Genomic DNA, 25736 nt, shown 5'->3' with positions numbered 1-25736 from the left:
TGAAAAACAGTTTGTCAGTTTCTTAAAAAGTTACACATGCATGTACCATATAATCTAGCCATTTTACTTCTAGAGAAAAGAAAGCATATTTCCATTAAAAATTGTATATGAATGCTCCTCGCAGGTTTATTTGCAATAGCCAAAAACAGGAAACATCCCAAACTGTGAGTCATGTGAATGAGTAAACAATCTGTGATACATCCACACAACAGAATTTTACTCAGCAATCAAGAGGAGTGAGCATACTGCCACACGAATGAAGCTGAAACTAATTAATTCTAATTAATTACGCTAAGTAAAAGATGTCATAGAACATACTATGTAATTCCATTTATATAAATTTCTAGAAAAGGAAAAAACTAACTGATGATGACCGAGGGCAAATCAGTGGTTGCCTGGGGACCGGAACGGGGGCTGGATTGCCGGGAGGGGGGATTACAGGGGAGCAAGAGGACACTTTGGGAACAGGTGGACACGTTCCCTGTCGCAACTGTAATGACAGCTTCACAGATACACACATATCAGAACCTAACAAATCGTACACTTTAAACACAGGTGATTTGTTGTATGCATCAATTATATTTCAATAAAGTGGATTTTTTTAAAGAAAGAAATCCTTCTAATTTAAGACAAGTAATTTAACCTCTCTAGCACCTATTTCAGAGGCAAAATTACATAAAACTTGCACTTCTTATACTTCACTGAGTTCCCGCTGCAATAGACTGGCTTATGTATATATAATTTTATAAGTGTTGAAGTGGGGAAAAGGTGGTAACAATCTTGAAAATTAGCACAGATGTGTGTGATTAATATCCGATTTTTTTAAAGCTAATGCTACCAGAAAACCAAGCCACTTGGAATAACTTTTTTAAACAAAAAAAGAAACGTAATCCACCACAGTGAATTCCGTGGCCATTCCCTGTGGTGCATTATTACTCTGACATCATTTCTGTGGGGAGAAAAAGGAACTAGTGTCTATGGAAACTGCCTAAAAGTACTGCACTAGGCATTTTACGTACATTAGCTTACTTAATAAGAACCCAGTACAGTAGGCCGTATAATTTCTATGTCACCAAGGAGAAAACTGATTGCAATGGGAGGCCAGTAACCCACTCAGTAAAATCTGCGTCAGAAGCAGGGTCTGCTCCCAGCTCCATCTGCCTGCAAAACTCACTGCAGTCCATGATTTAAATACTTAGAGCAGAATCCAGTTATTAGAAAACATAATTAGTATTTCTGTTATAGATAAATAACAAATTCTTATCATGTGCAGTTGGTTTTGTTTTCTACAGGAGGAAGGGGAAATACAGAATGTATAACCGAGAGTTGAATGCTGATCAACAGGCTAGTAATGCATGTAAACCAGAGCTCCTCACACTTCCACATGCTCATAGACCATCTGGGTGTCGTCCTAAAGATCACACTCTGACTCCATAGATCTGAGATGGGGCCAAGGCTCTGTATTTCTAGCAGGCTCCCAGATGGTGCTGATGCCGCTGGTCCAGGGACCACACTTTGAGTAGCAAGGATGTATTGAATCAGGTCTGTGTACTCATCCAACACAGGCAGTAAAGGGCCCAGAGCCCACGAATTTCCCTCGGTTATTATTCATCCCCCCTAGTGGTAACTACCCATGTCTCCATGTGATAATCAAAATTGCTTTACAGTATACTCACTGCTCAAAGCCTTAAAATATAAGTAAGTTCAATATAGAAAGATCTGTGAGTCTAACGTAAAACACAACGTATCAAAATGTGTGGAATATATACAGAGCTTTGCATATGGAAAAATGTATAGCCCTAAAAGTATATATTAGAAAGGAAGAAAATCTGAAAATCAAGAATCTAGAAAAAGAACATCAAGCTAAGTTTACTAGAAGGAAGGAAATAAAGACTAAAAGGGAAATTAGTGAAATAGAAAATAAATGTACAGTAGAAAACAACAAAACTCAGTTCTTTGTCAAGAGGAGTTATATTTCTGCAATGGAGCGTGTTTGGGCAGAGTTAAACCCCTAGCAAGGATCTGTCCAAAGGGAAGAGGGTGGTCAAGCTCACAGGCTCCACAGTGAGCCTTCCCGGATTTGACACTTAGCAGTTTTGTGACCTACTCCAAGAATACTATCTCCTTGAGCTTCAGTATTCTCGTCTGAAAATGAAGTTGTACCCAACTTACAGGTTGTCACAAGGATTGAATAAAGCAGTTCACTCAAAACACAACAAATGTGTGTGATTAGCAATACTATTGGGACTTCTGAACCTGGGCCTCTTGTTGATGGTGAATGTAACTGTTTGTAGCCTGTATTTCTGGAAATGGTAAAACTGGGCAGAAATAAGTGATCAAAAAAAGGAGGGCAAGGTGGTAAAGCAGAAAGTTAACATGTAGAATGAGCACCCAACCCAAGAGAACACAGCCAACCCACTGGAGAAGCCAACACAGACCCAGCGCTGCTGTACAGGGCACAGAGCCTGTAACGCAGTGTAAGCAAGCAAATGCAGGGACCCCTCTCATGGGGGGTGAGTCTGATACCGAGAACCAGAGAGAAAGGGTCTCTGGCAGACCCTAAGACAAGTTTGAGGAGGAATGAAGGAAGGAGTGTTCGGTGGACATGACCACAGAAAAGGAACAAGAAATCCCATCCCCAGGCCCAAACCCCCTAGAGGTCCAAGACACAGGTGTTCCAAGAAGATGCGATGACCCCATGGGACAGAGCCCGTGGAACACATGGGAAACCAGGGCGTGTAATTCCCAAGGCAGATGGAAACACACAACCAGAGATGCAGGGATCACCCTGCCAGCATCTTCTCAAAAAAGAGAGTCTCTTGGGGGACAGGATGATTCCCTGCGAGTCAGGCAGTTGCAAGTTATGAGATTCACGCTTTAGGGGATTTTTGGTTGTGAGGCTGGTAAGGAGAGAGTGGTGCACAGTCCACACGGGTCTCCCCCGTGGCAGGGCGGACGCGCTAAGGGAGGGGGTCCCACACGCAGCACATCTGGACTTTCGGAGGCTGGGTCATGATGAGTCTGTACAGGTAAGTGTTTATCGGCCAGACCAGGACAGTTTAGAGAGAGAAAGCAGTGACTGTGCCGGGACCCGCGGTCCGTCTAGTTATGGCCGACGGGAGTAAATGAGGAAACCTCACGGCACCGTCCTGGTGAGCCACGCTGTTAGTTCCCCTCACTCACTAGGATCGATCAGCTCTTAGGAAGCCATGTTGCCACAGTGAACGGGGAAAACACCCTCATTCCTGATTTAACAAGCAGACTGTTCTGGAAACTTTCCTGCTTATTCACATATCAAGCCACCTGGCAAGTCTTCTGTATGAACCCCATGAAGGCTATCCAGGGGTATGTTTGTTCCAGGAACTGTTGGGCTTTCTCAGGTGTATGAAATACCCTGCAATCGAAAACAAAATTGAATAATGGTTTTCCAGAAGACAATATGACAAACTCATCTAAATACAAATATATACAAATGCCTGGCAGTCCAGTTATATAAGGAAATTAGAATCTTTGAAATAGTTTTCTTAATATGTATTTTTTTATTTATGAACTTCCCCCACACTGATTTGCAAGATGAAGGAAAATCATTTATGGGAACACATAAAATATAAAAATGTAAGAACACATAAAATATCTCCATCAAGAATGGAGAAACTGGAAAATTAAAGTCTACAATATGAAATGAGTTTTGAGTTAAGAAAAATACATTCCTATATGACATATTTGACTGTGAACGTCCTAGCAGCCGAGGAGAATGGAAATTCATCACACATACAATTCACATTTGATAAAATAAAAACAAGGCAAATTTCCTGCAGAAGCACCGCTCCCTCGAGAGCCGCGCTTTGGCATCCTAGGTGACGTGATAAACAAGCACCTTGAACTAAACGAGGGCCCTAGATCCCCTAGATTTCCTGTGAGATTTAAGCCAACGGTTAAACTTTGGAGGGACTGTTCACTATTTCACATTTTGTATATGCTTTCCAACAGTACCAAACAGGTTAATCTTTTTAAAACAGAAAATATATTAAGTGACTCTATTTTATTCATAAGAAATAGAATACACTATGTTGATCTGTCTCTCGAGTAGAGAAGGAAGCGGTTGGAGTCCTCTTGGTTTCCCATTGTTCGGAAGAGTTCCATCCAACAGGTACTTACGCCGCGGAGAAAAGCCAGTCCGTACAGTCGTGGGGGGAGACCTTGGCTCCCGGCAGCCACAGAAGCCGAGCGCTGGGCAGGCTCACTTCCAACAGCCGTGCCCCCAGGTCCTGCCAGCCCGGGGCGTCTTCCCGTGTTGAAACTGGCATATTTGTGGGCCCAGTAACGACCTCTTGCAAATGATGACCCTTAAAAGGCAGAGAGAACTTTGCTTGTGGTACATAAAGCAATGAAGCTGTGGGCGTCTGTGATGCAGCTTTTACCTGTTCTTACTCAGCTGGGGGTCCCTTTGAACTGTGCCCCATATGCCTGGGACCACCTGGTCCTGGTCCTGGACTTGAGTCTTTGTTCAGGTGAACAGACCCCACATACAGCCTCAGGCAGCCATAAAGCAGAGAGCACCCAGGCGTCAAGCCCGTCTGTGTTGGCCTGTCCCCCACCTGACCCCAGTGGGGCAGACGTCCCAGCACCACGACCCTGTAACCGCCCCCCATGGCTCATCGAGGCTGGGCTGGGGCCCCTGTTAACCAACACGCTGCAGAAGGAGGGACACAGCCCCTTTCTGAGAGGCGGCTCCCAACCCCTCTCTCGCCTGGGATCCCCGGGCTGCTGGGGGATCGCACGGACAGGCCACAAGGATGGAGAGAGCCTGGGACTCGGAGGAGACAGGACCAGCTCCGCCCGGCCCCCCCGCCCCCGGTACCCCAGCTGCGTACCCAGAGTCCCGCAGCTACGAGGGAGGGGTCTGGTAGAACCAGCAGAACTACCCGCCGAGCTGTGGGGTCGTCCCTTGGTGATAACCAACCTAAGTTGGTTATCCAGCCTCCAGTGTGAGCATCTTTGGTGAATCCACCTCAGAAATGAGCCCCCAGTGCCCGGAAGAGACCAGATGGTGGATACTCACCGCATCCTCCAGTGACTCAAGCAGCTTATGTAAAGCACTGGCCTCACTGGAGGAGTGGTGACCACAGCCCAGTCCCCCACGGACCCCCCCCCACCGGTTGCTGGCGGTCCCGGGACGCAGGGGAGCTTCCGTTTGGGACAAGCGTCCGTTCAGGCACAGACCAGTGGCGTTCTTCTTCATCCGCAGCTAAAAGACAAACGAGAGCCTGAGGGGCCACAAGGAGAGGGGCTGACATAGCTCCCTGAGAGCCAGAGTCCCGCAAACAGAAATCAGAGCTTCAAAAGAAAACAAAGTTCTTCAAAAACTGCCTGTTCTCTTTATTACACTAGCACCATTCATAACAAGAGCAAAAAGAAATACTGCCTGAGCATCTGGAGTGTTCTATCCCAGTTGCTTACTTATGATCCTTTGCTGTGCTTTACCTGTTTTAACTCCCCAAAAAGTACGTCCTTTTCTAGTTTCGACTGGCCAGGCCCAGCGGGTCGAGAGTCCTTAGCAAATGTCGCCAGGCAGATGAGGATTTCTGTAGGATGGACAGACAGACGGGTTACCATTCACCCCCGGCCAGCTGCTCCACGCCTGACCCCTCCCTCACGTGGCCGTGAATTGAGAGGCTGAATCCTGGCAGCCGGCCGGTCAGCCTCTGGACTTGCTATCAGACACTTCACGTCCCCCCGAGGGAGGGGCCTGACGAAGTCACCCAACTCCGGCTCCTCTTTCTGCAGATGCACGAGCCTCAGGCGGCAGCTCCATCAGACATCTCGCTTCCTCCTTCCACCGTGGGAAGCAGCAGAGTGCAGACAGCCACCTCCTGGGACTGCAGCCACCGTCAGTCAAGGAAAGGCATCAGGGCGGACGAGGGGGACCTGCTATCCCCACGGATGCCGAGGGGCAGGGAGTGGGCAGAGGATGGGGAGCGGATGGGACGGCAGAAAAGAGCCTGTCCAGGCCCCAGGCCGGCTGACGGAACAGCAGGATGTGGTCCCCACGGTGACACGCTATTCGTTCAGCCCGGATGTGCTGGATTTGAAACATCCCTGGGCACCATCGCCAAGCACCAATATGTACGCACGCCCATACGTCACCTCCAGACCTGACGGGCGGCTTCGAGCCTGCGTTCCAGTCGCTCCCATGTTCCCGTGATTTGAGTTGGGGACAAATAACCCTGGAGCTAGTTTACCTTGGACAAGGTGTAGATGCTGGGCCACCACACTCCCGAGAGCCCCGTCGAGCTGCAGCAGTCTCATCAGGGCCGGCCATGGGGGCAGCTCCCAAAGGACGCGCTGCAATTTCTGCAGGTGCAGTAATCTGAGGGCAGAAATAAATAAATGAAATGTAACGGGAAGCAGTTCAATATGCCTCCTTGGGAAACAAAAATTCCACTCACAGGAAAATATCCCACAACTTTGGGACTTCACAGACCAAAGTCCCACGTTCCCCACGTACACAGAACCAGGTTCTTGACAGGTCGTATCGCTTGAATCCTCTGATTTGGGGATTCTTGCAGGTACTGAATATGGATTAAACACTCTCTTTACCCCAAAACAGAAACGTATATCCCAAGTAGTGGGTAGAAGAGGCGAGGGTTAGGATAAAGTTCCAGGTGAGATTTAAAAATATTTGCCATGATTATGGTTCATGGTATGACCCCGAGGTAGAGAGATGAGGGGACAGAACAGAGAAATCCAGAAATGGATCCAAATGTAAATGGGAATTCAGAACACAAAGACGAGAGTAACTTGAGTCAGTGGTGGTGCAGGTGAGTAATGGAGGGTTTAACCAATCTTTTGGAAACATCTGACGATTTATGACTATTTGGAAGAAACAAAGTTGGAGCTCTTGGACTTCCCTGGTGGCGCAGTGGTTAAGAATCCACCTGCCAGTGCAGGGGACACGGGTTTGAGCCCTGGTCGGGGAAGATCCCACATGTCGCGGAGCAACTAAGCCCATGAGCTGCAACTACTGAGCCTGCGCTCTAGAGCCTGTGAGCCACAACTACTGAGCCCCTGTGCCACAACTACTGAAGCCCACATGCCTAGAGCCCATGCTCCACAGCAAGAGAAGCCACCGCAATGAGAAGCCCGTGCACCACAACAAAGAGTAGCCCCCGCTCACCGCAACTAGAGAAAGCCCGGGAGCAACGAAGACCCAACACAGCCAAAAAATAAACGAATAAATAAATAAATAAATGTATATATAAAATATATATATATATATTTGCCACGAAAACTGCGGTTATCAGGAAATATTTTATACGGAAGTGTGTTTCAAGAGCACTTCAGCGTCCGGACGGCGTGGCAGGGTCCAGGCTGCCCGGCTCCGACCAGACTCCTGCCCCCTGATGGGCGGTCCCCTGAACGCAGCCGGACGGGATGACCGGAGGGGGGTCACGTCCCTCCAACTCCAGGTCAGGATCGGGAAGAGGACGCCTGCGAGTGGCCTTGGTACTTAGAGCAGGACGTGGCCACTGATGCCCCTGATCCCCGAGGAGCCAAGAGACGGGGAGGGTCCCTGGGGCTCCTGGTCTATGGGGGTCCCAGCGGGACCCAGGGCGGAAGGGCCAGGACGTGCTGGAGGTGTGTAGGATCGTCCAGGGGACCTGACGTGGCGTCTCTACTACTGTGTGTTAAGTAACAGAGATGTTACTTTAAAACAGCTCCCAAACGGGTAACCAAGCAGGGAAGCCTTCAACGCCCACGCCCCGCCCCCCGCACTGTGCTGCACGTGCAGCTCTCGTGTGACAGAACAGTGTACCCCGTCCTTTCTCCAGCTAATCCTGCAGACGTCTGCGGCCGGCTGCCCGCAACCCCTCCTCAGTGCCCTTGGCCCGCGGGGAGCCGCGCTGCCACCCCCGCCACGGCCCCCATGTGCCCCGGGTAATCTCTTCAAAAGCAACAAACGCCCTGCTTCTTAACTGGGTTTCAGAAAAAGAAAAAGGGTCGGCAGTGTTTTCAGTTACCGCTGTTAAGTGTGTCGTTAAAAACCCCATACGTACAGCTCCGTACAATCCGTACATCACAACTCCCTCTCCACACCATACAGGGAGCAAGAGTTTCTATGACCCACAGTTTGAAATGAACCTTTTTGTGACAATATGAAGGAATCTTACTGTCCTCTTCCAAGGAAAGCCTTAACTTCAGGAGTTTACTAAGAATCATCAAGTTACTACAAACAGCCACATCTACTGAAGAAACAGACCCCGTGTTGCCCTAGACTCCACCGTGTGGGTGAGTCGGTCTCGGTACCTTAAAAATAAAAACACACGTCCCACCTTTCCTACTTCTCAAATATTTCTGGACCTTATGTAAACATGTCAACTACACAAAAAGTTTAAATAAATAGGAAAACAAGTAGTTCCTTACAGGAAAGGACCTTTAAACTGTCTTTGTTCATTTTTAAATGAATGTCAAAGACGTGAAGACCTAAGGTCCACAATCTGAAAACCCTCTCAAACATCGTGCCCTCATTCGATTGCTTTCAACATCTGGACAGGCATCCAGATTGCTGCAAACAGTCCTACCAGGGTCCACAATGCAAGCCTTGTACTTTCCAGTTGCTAATAACTAGCAGTTCGTTGTCTAACCGGGGCTACATGGAATGCATTCCTAACAGTCTTGTCGTGCACACTTTAAAATCAGGGTTGTCTAGCCTAATGGACGATCCACCAGGAAATGTGCCTTACATCCTGGTAGGTGTGTGGCTGCCTTGGGGGCCATCGACTGCCACACTGTCATTCAGGAGGAGAAGGGCAGCCTGCAAAGCTCCCACCACCGTACAGGGCTGGCTCCCCTCCCCAGACTGAGTCCCCAGAGCCTCCAGCCCGTGGCCAGTCCCCGCCAGGACCCTCTGGAAGAGGCTGCCCTTCTGCCACTGGTCAAACACCTGCACACTGAGAAACAAGAACATTGTTACCAACAGTAATAAACTGGAAATAATAGTGTTTAGTTAAGAAATAGTAACAAACCATTCTAGGTGACAGAGGGCCCATTTTTATGTGGCTGGCAGATTGAAACAGCTGTTGACAATTGTATTATGCTTTAATTTCTACTCAGAAATTAAAGATTACAAATTGCAACGATGGGTGCATGCAACTTTTTTGTTGGTCCCATTTCTCTCTTTCCTTCCCCCCTTCCCATTTTCAAAAGAGAAGGTGATAACATACGTTTCTAAACAAGTGAAATATACCTTAAAAACTAAACTGACATGGGATAGCATAAGTATATTCATATGCCTTAGAATTCTATCATAATTAATACACAGTTACCAAGTACCATTTCATGTCATGAACTTGGGGATACTAAAGGCAATTCATATTGTGGATTGTCAACATTACACCAAAACAGGTCCTTCCTGCCCAAACTGAGCCTGTGGGAGATGCATGGTGAACAGGGATGTGCCCTGAACAGCTTTCCCGTCACCACGAGCTCGCCACCCAGACAAAACGCACGGCCAGGGCTTCCACTGACCGTGCCGCTGCTGGTCAGCGCGATGCTGTCCCTCGATCATTTAGCACCAGATAAATTTAGTGCCTCCAAGTGGACAGTCAGACCTGTATTTTTTTTTAAGGACGTTTATCCGTTATTTGAGAGTTTGACCTTTACCAGTGAGACATGTTAGGAAAAGAGGTAAAGAGGTGTGTTCTTTGAGAAAACATGTGATGAGAAACGCAGTGCCCAGTAAAGTGAAGGGGGGGCGATGGTCACAGGCCTCTACCTCACACCCCTCCCCGGCCTCTCCAAAAGCAGAAAGCTGTGAACCAGCCAGGGCCCCGCGGTTCTGAGGCCCCTGGCTGTGTGAGCACTCTGGCACTCCGCACACACCAGCGTCCCCGGGAAGACAGTTTCCCTTTATATTACAGTCACTGTTCAAGCAGAGGGCTTATCAAAACCAGAGTGAAGGGGCAGGCCCGTCGGCACCCAGTGCCCAGGGGTACCGAATCCCTGCACCAAATGCCCAAGGAGGGCGTCAAAGGAGCCCAGTGGAAATCGCACATGCCAAAAATAGATTATGGTTCTTGCAATTGCCAGGTGATGTTTAAGTCCGAGAGGGACTTTGTGACGACTGCATACAGGATGGATAAACAACAGGGTCCTGCTGTAGAGCACAGGGAACTATATTCAATATCCTATGATAAACCATAATGGAAAAGAAGATGAAAATGAATATATATATATACGTAGAACTGAATCACCTTGCTGTACAGCAGAAATTAACATTGGAAATCAACTATACTTCAATAAAAAATAAAAATTAAAAATAAATCAATAAAGAGGGCCTCTCTGGTACCGGCTGTGTTGAGTCCCCAGTGAGCCGAGGCCGGCAGATGCACGTGGAGAAGGTGCACGTGGTGTCCAGCCTGCGGGGCTCCTCACGCTTCTCCCCGGGAAGGACGTGAAGTCAGAGAGTGAATGTCGCGGCGGGGGCGCGGAATGAATGGACTGGCCCCTGTAACGCTTCAGTTAGCAAGATGCGCCGGGTCTGGGGCTGTGTTATACGGCCTGTGCTGTAGTCAGCAGTGCTGTGTTGGACACTTGAAAATCAGTGAGAGAGTAGATCTCATGTTAAGTGTATAAAATTAAATTAAATTAAAATAAATAAAATCACCAACAAGGACCTACTGTAGAGCACAGGGAACTATACTCAATATTTTGTAAGACCCTATAATGGAAGAGAATCTGCAAAGGAATAGATATATGTGTGTGTGTGTGTGTGTGTGTGTATAACTGAATCACTGCACTGCACACCTGAAACTAACACGATATTGGAAATCAACTATGCTTCAATTAAAATTTTTTTTAAAAAAGTCAAACTCAGGAAAAAAAATCCAAAAGATAAATAAATAAACAAACAAACAAATAAAATCAAGCAGGGAAAGATGCAGGAGGAAAGTGCAGGGTCCGGACACGCCACGACACAGGTGTCTGCTGTGGGGCGGCACCTGTTTGCAGAGGTGCAGCTGGCTGATGGCGCAGAGCAGGTAGTTTCTGGCCCCTGACCACCTGGGGTCGCAGTCTACAGGGTGACCCCCCCCCTTCCTCTTCATCCTCATGGGAGCCGGACAAGGCTGAACACAGCATCCGCCCCAGTGAACTGTCTGGGAATCTGGCAACGATACGGAAAATATTTAGAAATCAAGGGTCTTCTTTCCTGGGATGTTTCTCTCCTAATAACACCACAATCTTGCCAAAGAAAAAGCTCCGACATTTGCTTGACTGAAGTCGTAACAGGGTGATAGAGTGATAACGTCCATGTGAATCTGCCTGGAAGGGAGGACTTTGGAGTTAAGGAATAAGTTGATGACATTTTTTCAGGAGAACTGATGTTTCTCCAGGACTTGGGGATGGTTTCAGATACTGTTTATCTCCACTCTCGGGCCAAAGGCAACCATGGGCCGGCCCAGTTTAACTGATACCTTGGACTAACAAATTTGCTTTGCCAAAAACATTTTCTTTTCTAATTATCAAAGATGGATGAAGTTGGAAGGGTTCAAATTGGAGCTGTGAGTCAGAAATTGCTTAATATTTTGAAACCAAACCTCCTTTATTTCTGTAAATGAACTTCTCTAATACGGCTCCATAAAAATACTTACGTTCATGTTGGAAGAAACCATGTTCCTCTATTACAGAGTTTTACAATTGTGGCGTCATCTTTCAGAAATCCCATTGGCGGCAACGATCACAAAGCATCGAAGCCTGATTCGTTCCCTCTGTAGTTTCCTTCAGGATCCAGATTAAAACTATTCCCTGTGACTATCGAGGCACAAAGCCACAGAGTCCCTCGTGGTCTCTGTATTTTCTTTTGTTCTTTAATTAAAAAAAAAACACAAAACACTTAGCAATACCACGTGACCTGTCAGAGAAATATGGCCCTGTCCCTGTCCTCAGGACCCGAGCTGTCTGTCTGAGGACACTCAGTGGGAAGACACCCCGTCCCAGGGCAGCAGATGCAGAGACCCCAGGCAGGCTGGGAGCAGCAGGGCCTGGAGTCGGGCAGGACTGGGGGGACCCACGCTGATGCCGTAGGAAGGCAGGTGGTGGCCCCCCAGAGACTCTCCCGTGTGAATCCCCAGAACCTGTTAATGTATCATGTCGCCTGGCAGGAAGGCCGTGAGGTTGCAGGTGGAATTACAGGGGCCCATCTGCCGACCTGAGATGAGATTATCCCGGATCATCCCAACGACCTGAGGAAACTATGAGGGTCCTGAAAGTCAGGGTGATGCATTGTGAGAAAAACTCAACCAGCCATGACGGGTTCTGAGGATGGGAAGGGGCCACAAGCCACTGAAAGCAGTTGCCTCTAGAAACCGGAAGAGGCAAGAAAACGATGCCTGCCTGGGAGGCTCCAGAAGGGACACAGCTATGCAGACCCCTTGACTCCTTCCTGGGCGGTCGTTTGTTACAGCAGCCGTAGAAGACACACCTGTGATACATGATGTCCACGGAGCTCTGTGGACACTCCATGGTATTTCCTGATCGTTTTCCTGTAATTCCAATCTCAAAATAGTTACCCTTCTAAGATAAAAGTTTTACATAGTTTGACTCAAACTATACCCTAAAAATAATGAGAAAACAGGTCACAAAGTGCGGAGAAAACTGGAGTAGAAGTCAGCCGACTGGGGTTTCACATCCCACCTACAAAAGCACCCGTGAGAAACTCCAGGGTCACAGTTCCAAGCCCGACAGGAAGTAGATGGTTAATAAAATTGCACCAGGTGTGAGACGGAGACATCAAACTCCTTATACAGCAGCCAAGGCTACAGCCTGCCCGGCAGGAGGGTCTTTCCAAACCCCACGGCAGCCCAGGAGTCAGCAGTGCATCGGGGGAGGGGAGCCAACTTCTAACCCCAGACCAAGAGCCCCGGCCTGGAGCCCAGAGGTGGAAAGCCTCAGTCTGCACCCAAAAGTGCTGTCGGGGAAGCACCAGGTCGTGGGAACCCTGAGACGCGACCAAAATCCACGTCCTGAGTGCAGACCCCGAGCCCAGCGGGAGGGCCTGGGTCTCCCCCAGACATTCAGGACCTCGACCCTGACCCGGGGCGTCCCCCTGAGGTGGGAAGGGGGTCTCGCGGGACGGTTTGTGCAGGGAAGGGAGACAGGTGTGCCGTGCTTGCGTCCTGCCCCACACGAAGCAGAAGTGTCCACGGATGCACCAGGTGACTAAAGGGACGTCAGCTGAGGGCCTGCGGACCCTCGGGAGCAGCAGCGAGCAGGGTCTAGAGGGTCAGCTGGTCTGACCCGACGCCCTGATTTTAGTTTGGAGAGTGAGACTCAAATCTGGTGACCCCAGCTGCCCCGAGGACCTCCACCTCTGCTCCCCAAGTGTCTCTTTGCCTGGAAAGCAGTCCTCTCGTGCCCCCGCCCCATCTGGTCCCCGACTGGCCTCCAGAATTTCCCACCCTCAGGGCCTGAATTCTCCCCTGCTGCTGCTGAGAGCAGTAAGGTGCCCTGTTACTTCCAAACTGCCTTTGAGGCAGGGATAACACGACAGGTAAAAGGGAAGGAGCACGTGTAGAAAGGCCAGACACAGCAGCGGCTGCTGTGTCAAAGAAGCCAAGGTTCGATAAAGAAACTCCTGTCCTGCAGCCCCAGGAGCAGGTTCTGGGGTCGCTTCGAGAGAAACCCCAAGACTGAGAAGCTGTCGAGCACGTGCACCTCCTGTAGTTCAGCGGAATAATTCAGGATTCGTTCTGCGTGAAGGTCATCAAAACCGAATCGGGATTTCAGGTCAGCCTGAACCTTCTGTGGGTCCCACACCAGCTCGTTCAAGGACAGGCTGTATCCTGACTCTGCAAGACAACCAGTGATTTATACTGCCAGCTGCTATAACACTGTCACACGGGCTTCCCTGGTGGCGCACTGGGTGGGAATCTGCCTGCCAATGCAGGGGACACAGGTTCGATCCCTGGCCCAGGAAGATTCCCACATGCCGCGGAGCAACTAAGCCCGTGTGCCACAACTACTGAGCCTGCGCTCTAGAGCCCGTGCTCCACAACAAGAGAAGCCACCACAATGAGAAGCCTGCACACCACTCGCTGCAACTAGAGAAAGCCCGTGCACAAAGACCCAACACAGCCAAAAATAAAAACAAATAAATAAATAAATTTATTAAAAAAACACTGTCACAGGTCAAAAGTCATTCAAAAAATGATGTCTTCTCCACTTCGAATGGAAAGGCAAATGCAGACCAAAGGCCATTTGGACTGTCGAACAGGAAAAGCAAACAGAAGCTGATATGGGATGCTATAGTGTGGTGACATGACACATGCTTCCAGACATAAATGACTGCAAATTTCTAGAGGCTAATTTGATAACATAGCTCAAGAAATATATGAAATTCACATTATTGAACCCAATAATTTTATTTTTTAAAAATCTATCTCAAGAAACCTAATAAGGTGCCTGAGGGAAAAGTCATGTACCACAATGTTATTGCATTGCTTTTATACTGATTAAATATTGAAAACCAGCTCAGTGTCTAGCACTGGGAAGAAAGGATAAATTACGGTATATTTATAGCATAACATACTGTGGAGTCTTTAAAACCATATTTATAAAAACTATTTAAAACCAAAGGAAAAGTTTCCCCTAACAGAGTTAATCAAGATATAAAACTCATAAAGCTTCCCAAGCAACCCAGCAATGCCATGAAGAGGTGGCACGCCCAGAATACACATCCGAGACATCCAAGGTCGTATGATCTCTGGTGAGTGTGGCCTGGCAACTGCGAACCTAAAAGCACATAAATTCCAAGGGGGACCTTCATCTGAACATCCAGCTCGAGGTGGTTTCAGATCACGACTCAACAACCATCAGCTAAGCGCTACGCGTGCCAGCACCGCAAACCCACCTGCTGCTGCGTGACCCCATGTGCCCTGAAATTAAGGCTGAGAGGGCAACAGACAAGGCGCAGTCACGGGGAACTCCGGGGAGGTGGTGAAGTGGGGGACCCGGGAATCCCGGCTGGGGAAAAGGACTGGTTCTGAGATTAAAACTAGCATTTCCTGTGTGTGCCGGGGTGCCAGGCCGGGGACACTGGCCATAGCGCAGACCTTCAGTTTCAGATGATGAAGTTCTGGAAGTCTCCTGCACAGCACTCTTGATTACAGTTAGTAACACCCCATGGGACACTTGAGATTGACTCAGAGATCATCATCACCCGAGAAAGGCAACAATGTGAAGTGATGGATGTTTTAATTAGCTTGGTTTTGGTAATCATTTCACAGCGTGTGCATATATCAAATCATCACATTGTACACTTTAAATATATAAAATTTTATTTGTCAGTAAGATAAAATAAAATGAATATTTAATGAAAAAAGAAAGAAAGGATACCTGGGTCAAGAATAGAGCTAAGCAATCCCACCTTCCCCTGTGGAAAGGCTGTCTATTCAGTTGAGGGCTTTCTAAATCCACATCACCTGCCTCCTCTCACTGGCCTTATTGATTTTCAAATCTTTCTTCCTCATAGGAATTCAGTAATACGAGTTCAGAAGGGAGGATAGATGAAAATCAAAGAACCAGTGACAGGTCTATGCTTAGAGAACATCAAGTCCAAGAACTTTAAAATCAGCTATTTTTAAATTATAAATAACATTTTTATTTGCAGTGACTGCAGAATTTCGACAATGGTAGAAAGTCAGATTGCTCTGATTCCCAAATTTTCAGTCTAGGTCTATCTTTTACAAACAGAAACAACCAATTCTTTCTTGCAGTTGATATTTTAATTAAATCATTCCTCTGGACAGCATTTTAGCTCTGTGGTGGCTGCCGATGAATTTAACCAGTGCCAACAGTGAAATGTCATAATAACAGCTGTGAAGACACCCATACCCATGGCCGCTGCTCCGTTCTCCTGCAGAAATACCAGCGCCGAAATGGCCACATGCAGCACCATTTCAGAGACCCTGGAAAAGGTGAGGCTGACTGGCGGCCAGTCTAAATGTTCCAGAGCTGATAAGGAACTAGAAGCAAAGCAGAAGGAGAGCACCATCAGCAACACAGGTGGCATCCCCGTGACCCGCCCAGCCCCGCGCAGGACATGGCTGCAACTCACACGTCCGCACTCCCCACTCCCGGGGCTGTCAGTGCGACCCTGAGTCCCTGGACCAGGAACCAGACACGAAAGATAAGTGCTCTCCTGTGTTCACCCGGGCAGCCGACGGGCACAAAACGCCGTCCCCTCAGAGAAACCTGTGCGCAGCAGCCTGCTGGCTCCAAGTTCCCACTCTCAGCCTGACACTCGGGGCGGGGTGGGGCACCTGCTGCGGCGCCCCTCTCCCTCCCCCTCCCCCCACTGTCCTCCCCCCGCACCCCCCGCCTCTGGCTGTGTCAAGGCTTCAGTCACTTGTTTTCACACTGCTTCACAGAACAAGGGAGCCCACATGTCTACAGTGTTAATTCTGTTTCCTAAGAATCAATATCTTATAACTAATTACAATGAAACTTGTAAATTAGAAAATCCGTTCAATCCAAGTGGGAACATGTCTAGTTCTTTGCAACACCAGTAATGCATAAGTTGTGCTTCAAACAGGCTATTTTCTGGCACTTCTCGCTGAGGAAGCACATCCCTGTGTAGGGAAGGGTCTCCCTAGATAACAGAATGCTTCTGGAACCTGGTTCCACGTGCAAATGCTTAATCTCTATGAACGCGGACTTTCTTGATACTTGTGCCACCAACGTAAAATGTAGAAATACAATTAATGCTGGAGCTTATGTGGCTCAACAACTACCACCAATACCTTCTAATTTCAAAGGCTGTCTTGCTCTGATGGGGGCCCTCGGGCTCTCGTATCTACTGCTGACAGCCCAGGGCTCAGGGCAAGAGGCCAAGGGAAGCACACCAACCACATACAAATATTCACGTTATAAATCAAACCAACACATGTCAACTATGCCCCGCTGTCCCATGTTGGCACACACACCTTCATAACAAATTGCGAAGCCCTGTTCAACTTCAGAATGTTCTGATCCTCAGAATGTAACGCGCCAGGGGTGGGAGTCCTGGTCCCAAAGCCGACCCCTCCCCAGCCTGCCCCCCAGCTCTGTCTGCACCTCAAAGTCCTCGTGTACATGTGTGGACACTCGGCCTGCACATGCGAGCACCATCCACACTCCTGCCAGCAGCTGCCGCTGGACACCCCGGGCCTTGGGTGCACACTCCAGTGAAGAGAGCTGCCCTCGGTGGGCTCTAGACCTGAGGGCAGGGAGCTCCAGGGTGGGGGGCTCTGTGGACACATTCCCTTGCCCCATGGGCTTCCTGAGCCGTGGCTGCTGCAGAGGCCAGAGTAGGGCCCCCTTTGGAGCAGGGACCCCTCTCACCCTGGCCTGGGGGTGGTGTTGGCCGCTCCCACTGATGGCAGATAAAACAAGTAACAGTTAAAAATCTGGAAAGAATCTCAACTTTTACTAATAAAACACCATATTCATACAACAGGTTTACACAAAAGAGTTCAACTGGAGAACAAAAAGACCATGTTATTAAAATGTGGGAAACCCACCAGGGGAAGGGGTCATCTCAAAGGTCACCCCTGGGTAACGTGGGGTCAGGTCCATTGAAGGAGACGAACGTGCTGCTCACTGAACCGCAGCAGAAAGAACTGAGTTAGCAATTCTGGGTAATATTTGGGGACACTGCAGCAGGTTTTACTAAGAAACTAAAGTATCATGTTCATGTCACATCTCTAATAATGAAAAACTTAGAAACAACCAAAGACCAGTTATAAGTTATCAAGAAAATTGCAGTCTATGATACCTTATCAAAATGGAGAGTTATACTGATAATGATCATCTGAAGACTATCAGGACATAGGAAACATTAATGATATAATGTTAATTTTTTAAAATCAGGGAGCACATGCCCTGAACATCACTGCACTTAACGTAAAATATTTATACAGGGAGATGAGGGGCAGGCGTGGAGATGCAAGGGTCCAGCCATTTTCAGGTGACATCATTCTGCATGGTTTTCTTGTATCAATCACTCAGAGAAATATTTTCCCATTAAAAAGTGAGGAGGAAAAACCAAATCACCTGTAATTAGTTATATTTCTCGTTTTCATTTACCTCAGAACCCAGCGGAGTACGTGTCCTCCCCCGAGGAGGCCAGCCGTCTTCAACATGGACATTGTTTGCATAGAGTCTTGGCAGTAAAAGTAGAAAATCCCAGACGGGGGGCTGCCGGTGAAGACTCTCCAGCTTGGCGATCACCTCCTCAGTCTTACTGAGATCCATCTGATAGAGCAAAACACCAGGTAGATGATGGGGAGGCAGGGCTGCAAAACCTGTGAGAACGCAGAACCCCTGGAGTCCAGAGTTGTGCCTAGTAGGTCACGATTTTGAAAAGACTCGATTTTAAAATTACTCTGTTAGGTTGGTTTTTCAAATTTTGTGGAAGTTTGGACAGGAGAAGAGAGGTAGAGGTCTGTTTTTGTAACAAGCTGAACCAATTTCTAAGATTTTGAGATAGATTTTGTAAATAAATGATAAACTGTTCATATCTGGACAAAACTGGAACAGCTACTGTTATTTGGGGTTTTTCTGTTATTGCAGCTGAACACAGTCAAGACTGATATAACTGAGTACTTCCGTCTACACAAAAATCCCTCCTCTGTCCCCACCATGACACCAAAAATATGTCCAGACATTGTCAAATGCCCCTGGGAAAGCAAAACGTCCCCCCATCAATAATTAGTGCCTTAACTGAAGGCTGTGTGCCTAACGCTAGTCAAAGGTTTGTGCCAAACACAGGAATCTCCAACCTAATGAGATCAGGTGGACCGCATGCCTGTCTTCTAAAGCCACTCTCTCTGGGTCACCCACCCACACCCGGCCTCAATGCCCACCCTCTGCTTTTCTAAACCCAGAGCCTTACTTGAGAAAAGTAAAACTCGTCTTTCATCACTCATTCATCTCTTGAGTGATTCTGGTTGTCTCAAATACAGCTTCTACACAGTGTTACTAACAATCAAAGCATTAAAAAGACATGTTTGAAAAATAAGTTAAAATCAATGTTTTGAACTTAACCATTGTGGATGAAAAATGTTGCCTGTCGTATCAGTAAACAAGGGGTGTTGCATGGAGAAAAGCAGGACACTGACCACAGGTAGCTGAGGCGCATATCCAAGGAATGATTTCAGCGAGCCCAGACTCTTGCATCTTCCCATACATAGAAAAGTGCTGAGTTTGTTCACTTAAGATGCTTGTTTTTTCTTTAATTTACAGTACTCTTTTGATGCTCTGACTACCTGGTTTTTGGTGCAAAAACTCCTATACATCCTGGCTCCCCCCTGACCTCTTCAGAGGAGTCCCTCAGAGCGATCAGAGATTTTGTGTCCCGGGCTTAAGTCCTCAGAAAATCCAACAAATAAAATGTAATTCTCAACCTTTAGGTCGTGCATTTTTTTTCAGTTGACACCACTATGTCTCTGAAGATTAAGTTTCAAACTTTTGTTAAAATACTCACTGTTAAAAAACTGGAGCCACAAGAAGAATCTACAATAAAGATGTCAGAGGTATTAGTTCAGTCGGCAACCAGAAAGCATGTGCCGAGCAGCTATTCTAGTTCCAAAATCAAATGGACGATCACAGAGTCTTGATTACACAAAACCGAAGAATAAATCTGAAGGAAACAGTCACTTTCGACTTCCAAAACACATTAAGTAAATTCCTGGAAAATGATTTAACTAGTAAGCCAAATTTCAACAATTTGCCAAAAAGTGTTTATTATCTTATCAATCTCTAATACACAGGCATTGTGAGCATTCTGGACAGGATAGAGAGAGTGAAAGGAAAATAAAGAAAAACAATGAAAGAAAAAAGTTAAAGAGGGAGAGAAAAGTGAAAATATGATTTTTCAGATTATATTTGGAATCCGGTTGTGATAAAATAAGAAATGTATGTTGGTCTCTGCTCTCAGTTCCTAACACAGGCTCCTAAACTCTCATCATTTCCTGAGGGATGGGTGAGACAGGAGCATCTCTTTTTATACTAGTCCTTGTTCCCTACAGGAGAGCTTCTAAGGCTCTTGAAATCTACCAAGTGACAAGAGTGCCTCTGAACGCTAATGACATGCTTGGGGCTGGGGCCCCCAGATGGCTTCAGTTCTGAGACAGGCTGGGACCTGGGACCTTTGCTGCAGTGCTTGCACCTGCACCAACGTCTCCTGGAGCAACAGATACAAAGAAACTATAAGGGACTAAAAATAACTGCACGCCTGCACAGTTGGGGCAAATATGAACAAGATACAGAAAGGCCAAAACCAAGCTGCCGCTTCAGAGGTGTCAGGAGCAAAAGCAGGGTCCCGCACAAAATCCCTGTGCAGGGCACCACCAAGGGGGTGGGTAGACCACCCAAGCATCCCTGCTGGCCCGACCCCAGCACCTGCCTCCACCCTCACCACATTTAAGTGACCAACTCACCACTCCTGCCCCCGCCAACGGGAGCGAGCAAGGGCATTGGTTACTTGCTCTCGCTCTCCCTGGTGCAGCAGAAGCCCCAGTAAAGCCTTGCCTGGGTTTCTCACCTGGCCCCTTGTCCATTCCTATTGACTGAAGAGTCCAAGAGCCCAGGTCAGTAACAATTAGAGTTGGAACTTTCATCTCCCACCCCCCAACCCCGACCTCCAGGGAGTGGAGAGGGGCTGGAGATGCAGTGTATCACCAGTGATCTAACCAGTCACGCCTACCTAATGGAACCTCCACAAAAACACGAAATGATGGCTTCAGAGAGCCTCTAGCTGGTGACCACATCCACACACCACGTCCAGAGGGACAGACGCCCTGAGCCCCGGGACCCTCCAGACCCTGCCCTGTAACTTGCTCATCTCGCTGTTCATTTGTAGCCTTTATGATAAACCGCTAATAGCAAGTAAAGTGTTTCCCTGAATTCTGTGAATCATTCTAACAAATCACAGGACCTGAGGAAGAGTTGTGAGAACCCCCGATTTACAGCCAAGCTGGACTGAAGTGTGGAGACCCCGGGCACCCACTCCTTGCTATTGGACTGCAGTGAGAGCAGCCTTGTGGGGCTGAGGCCTCAGCTACGGGGTCTGTTAGAACCGGATTAAGTCACAGGACACCCAGTTGGGGTCCACGAGAACTGGGAAGTCGCCTGGTTTGGAGAACCCACACATTTGGTGCCAGAAGTGCTGTGAGCAGAGGCGGTTTCCTTTTACACATAAACCATGGGAAACGGCTCAGACAGCAGCAAACTGAAAATCAAGTGGGGTCTTCACCTCAAGACATTAGCTCCCCCTCTAACAGAACGCTGGAAACCTCGCTGGAAAAAATTTTATGAAAGTAGAATGACCCCATGACAGCACCTCATATAAGAAACCCATCCTTGGGTGTTTAAGCTACTCTGGTTTTTTGTTGTTGCATTTGGGTCCATTGTGGACAAAGCGGTCCACCCTGGACAAAGGCGCTGCTTCCTCTCTTAGGAATAACACATAATGTTTATTATCTCCTCTGAAGAGCTCTTTCTGTATTTTCTGCCAAATGCTTCATTCTATTTTCTTGTATATATTCCATGGGAAAAAAAAAAAAAAATATATATATATATATATATATATATAAATTCGAGGTGGGTACTTAGGGTTGCCAATCTAGCAAATGAAAACATAAGATGCCCATTTACATGTTTACTTTAAGTATGTAATATTTGGGACATACTTACAGTAAAATGTTATCTGTTGTTTACCTGAAATTCACATTTAACTGAATGTCCTGTATTTTTCTGGGTGCTGTAGATGGGGTAGTGTTAAGAAAACAAAAAAAAAAAAAGGAAAGGACAGGATCGCTGTGCCCCGGTTTATTGATGAAGTCTGTAGGTATTAACCTGGCTGTGTGAAGACAGGCAGTGAGCTGCCCCTCTGAGGGCCAGGCTTCTCCACTTGTCAACCCAGCTCGTCAAAACCTATATCCACTGAACTTTCTTTACTGGGGATTTACAAAGAAGAGTTGACCTAGACTGTAGACATGCTTCATCGTGAACAGAAATAATGCAGCCCAATAATCCAAAAGGTCTGTCATCAAAGCAAGCTAATCATGAGGCCAGAATCACAGTGTTACTAACAAAGAAAGACCAACCAAGTCTACAGGGAGGAGGAAAGGAATCGGAAGTGTGTGCGTGTCTCTGTGCATGTGTGTGTGTCTGTGTGTGTCTCTGTGTCTGTCTGTGTATCTGTGTGCATATGTCTGTGTCTGTCTGTGTTTCTGTCTGTGTGTGTGTTTGTATCTGTGTCTGTGTGTGTATGTGTGTCTGTGTGTCTGTCTGTGTCTGTGTGTCTCTGTGTGTGTGTGTGTTTGTGTGTGTGACACCTGGGGACAGATTTTAAACACAGAGGAAGAGGGAGCGAGAAAGGACGTTAGCAACAGAAGAAAGAGAAGGAGAAGGACCAGTGGAAGGAGGGGCCCTGGACCCTCGGAGACAAGGGGGAAGGGCTGCAGCCCCTCTGAAGGTTGTGCCCCAGGGCTGTGAAGGAGGGAGCGGAAATGCAGCCCAGGCTCCCAACCTGCCCCAGGTGCCGGGCCTCGTCCCTGGAGGTGGGTGGCTTTTTCTAAGACCCACAGCGATGGCCGCTGGAGGGGGTATGAAACATGAACAGGATTTTACAGACATCCTGTGTTGTCACGGCCTCACGGGGCCCCACCTAAGCCTGTGACCAGGGATGGGGTGGAGAGTTTCAGAGATTTACTTGCCTAGGGTCTTGGATCTTTCTACCCAAAGTTTTTGTAAGTTTCTCGCCTTGTCCATCATTTCATAAACTTCCTGGGCGAGGTCCTATACCTCCTTTAAGAAGGCCAGGTCATCAACTTTCTTGTGAGCTCCAGCTGCAGTTGGGAACCTAGAAGAACTTTAAAGAATTGGAGTAAATACCCGAGTAGAACTCTTCTACAGGCACAAGTTTCCTCAGCGTTTAAGGTTCTTCACACCCAAGGCCAAAGTGTTCTCAACTAACCCTGTGCCCATGTACACTTCCACCAAAACTCCAACAGCCCACTTTACTGTATCTTCGTCCAGAATGGAATTTGTCATTTTAAAAAACTGTGGCCAATTTAAAATTAGAAAGTTGTCCTCAATCGCTTTATTATCTGTGAGGCTCAACCATTTAATATGTTTACTAGTCACTTCATCTTTTTCACTTATTCAACACATATTATACCACTTCCCCTGAACAAGGTGCTGGGAGCCAACCCAGCAGTGAACAGGGGCCCTGCATACGGAGGGAACGGGACGAGTCCCCAGTGACGCCTCGTTATTACAAATGCCGTTGGGTCGAGGCCCCAAGGACAGTCAACCGCGGTGAGATGGGGAGTGAGCAGGAAAGTCTGCAGTGGAGGGAGGGTGGGTCGCCCCCCGCCACGGCATGGGGAAGACAGGGTGTCAGGCAGAGGGACCCTTGGGGGACGTCCAGGGAGGGTCTGGGGGCACCTCCCTGTGAGCGGTCAGTTGGGGGGCAGAAGCCGGGGTGTTGCCAAGACCCGAGTTCGCGGTCATCTGGACACCAAGGACAGAAGTCAGGCTCGGTCACACAGGCTGGCAAGCAGGAGGGGGTGCCACCCATGCTGGCTGGTCAAGGCCGAGGCCCCGTTTTCTGCTGGGATGTTCCCTGTCTTCTCACGCTTGAAACGCAGCTTCCCTTTATCGAATTTGTAAGAAACATCCACTCCAGGTTTGGTTTGGTTTTGTTGCCTTTAATTTTATTTTAGCTTTGAGTAATTTGACTACTAGAAGACACTAGTAAATGTGAAATGTGTAAACAATAATGTCCATCAGAGCAGTGATCTAAAAGAGCAAGATGTAGGCACAAAGTAAATGTCCAGTTCTAGGAGAAGAGGTAAACGCATAACAGCACATGCTTGTGAAAGGATTTCCTTTTGTCTTTAAAAATGGGGCTCCTGGAAACAGACTCCTGCAGAGAGAGTCAGACTCGAGTGGGCTGATGGACCACTGAGGGAGCCTGTGAAGATACAGACTCTCAGCCTCACCTCCCACCCGCTGCCTGGAGCCTGTCCAGGACCCTGCATTTTAACCCACGCCCCCTAGTGGTTCTAGTACAGGCGATCCTGCGCTCACCCCATGGTGTGGGGAAAGGCACACTGTTAGAAAAGAAATGACAGGCCCTGGATGTAGTCCCCTGTGCTAAAACCAAGACTTAATACCTAACCTAACTGCAGTTACGGCCTTCCCCAGGAATATAACCCTGGGCGGTGTGAAATGTTCTGATCAGCACCAAAGAGGTAATCCCTTCCACCCTCCAAAGAAGGATAATTTGCCACATAGGCCCCTTCTGTCCCTGACACAGGTGGGTGACCTAAGCCTAAAATAATCTTATTTGTTTGTGGCTTCCTTGTCTTGCCTTTAAAAACCTCTCCCTTTCTGTAGCCCTTTGGAGCCCCTCTACCTACTAGATGGGAAGCTACCTGATTCATGAATCATTCAATAAAGCCAACTCGACCTTTAAAATATACTGGGGTGAATTTTTATTTTAAAAACATTATGTAATTCTAATGGAATGTGATGATTAAATTGCTATGTTTTTTCTTAACTTTATACATATCATGTATGGGGGGAAAAGATTTCTTTTCTAGTAAACAAGAGAAAACGTTCTCACGACCTTGAAAATCAACACTATCTACCATGTCTACGTCTGATCTCAAATTCAGTGGGGACTTATCTTAATCAGAAAGAAAACACTGATTTAAAATAAAATAGGGAATCATTTCACAAGTTGCTGAAAGCCTGTTAAAGAAAGTCGGTGTCCAGTTACATTTAGCATATCCAAGAGGAAAAAAAGGGGGAAATTTTTCTTGATTAAAAGATTATAGAACCCATGAGATTTTTTAAAACTCCCAAACCCTTTATTTTACAAATTTCCACACACGGTGACTGAAGGAAGAGTTGTCAACAGGTAAATCCACCACCGAAGAAAAGCAAAGCTGCATCATCCCCCCCCCCCACCAGAGACTGTCACCACCTATAAGGAAGTAAAGGAGGGTCAACAAGGGTTTAGTGACGAATAAAATAAATTCAATGCCTCTCAGGTCAGTCCACTCAGAGATGAAGAGATGAGGCCCAGAGAATCAACATGAATTTCCCAAAAGCAAGGGGCTGGATAGGGCAGAGCCAGGGCTAGGCCCTGATAGCCCAGCACTGGTTACACTTGACGGAAATCTCACTGTTTAAAGTGTGGTCTTCACCATGAGTGGCTCAGAATTCCAAAAGCAGAAGGAATCAGTTATTACTTCTGTTGTGGCCTCGGATTAAAGGATAAAAATGACCCCTGGAGGCTGTGGACAGCACTCTCCTGCCTCACCCACACCTGATCTCCCCCCGGGAACCACAGAATCACCAGATCATAGAGACTGATGTAATTCAAGGGGAGTTTCCCTGTAATAACGACCTGGTTTTATGTTATTTTTCTAATTATTATTCCAAAATTACCTCAATTTGTCCTTAAGACCAGTTATGAACTATTACTAACATGAGAAGTGTTTATAGCAGAAAACAATACATAGAAAATCCTGGATTAAATGTGTGTGTGTGTGTGTGTGTGTGTGTGTGTGAGAGAGAGAGAGAGAGAGAGAGAGAGAGAATGAATTCTGCAGCCCCAGGGAAATCCCAGTGCTGTAATAGGTTTTGGGTGGAGACCAGTTTCCTCCTTCCTGAGTCCCTTT

The 25736-nt window shown here is 47.5% G+C and overlaps 1 protein-coding gene across 1 annotated transcript in view; it reads right to left on the bottom strand.

The window, feature by feature from the left end:
• The window catches only part of ABCA13 (ATP binding cassette subfamily A member 13), a gene marked incomplete at its 5' end in the record, with an annotated part of 336636 nt that overhangs the window by 277508 nt on the left and 33392 nt on the right, over positions 1-25736 (bottom strand). Inside the window, 15 exon segments of the mRNA XM_082400416.1 lie at positions 3264-3294; positions 3298-3495; positions 5012-5248; positions 5485-5585; positions 6243-6370; positions 8745-8944; positions 11001-11093; positions 11095-11158; positions 11160-11164; positions 13714-13868; positions 15892-16022; positions 18104-18291; positions 19523-19551; positions 22758-22839; positions 22843-22912. Of these exon segments, the coding sequence (XP_082256542.1) occupies positions 3264-3294; positions 3298-3495; positions 5012-5248; positions 5485-5585; positions 6243-6370; positions 8745-8944; positions 11001-11093; positions 11095-11158; positions 11160-11164; positions 13714-13868; positions 15892-16022; positions 18104-18291; positions 19523-19551; positions 22758-22839; positions 22843-22912 (1712 nt within the window).

Source organism: Balaenoptera borealis (assembly GCF_965194805.1).
Source record: "Balaenoptera borealis genome assembly, chromosome: 7".
Lineage (NCBI taxonomy): Eukaryota > Metazoa > Chordata > Mammalia > Artiodactyla > Balaenopteridae > Balaenoptera > Balaenoptera borealis.
The sequence above is the reverse complement of the archived record's forward strand: the minus strand, read 5'-3'. Positions and strand labels throughout refer to the sequence as shown.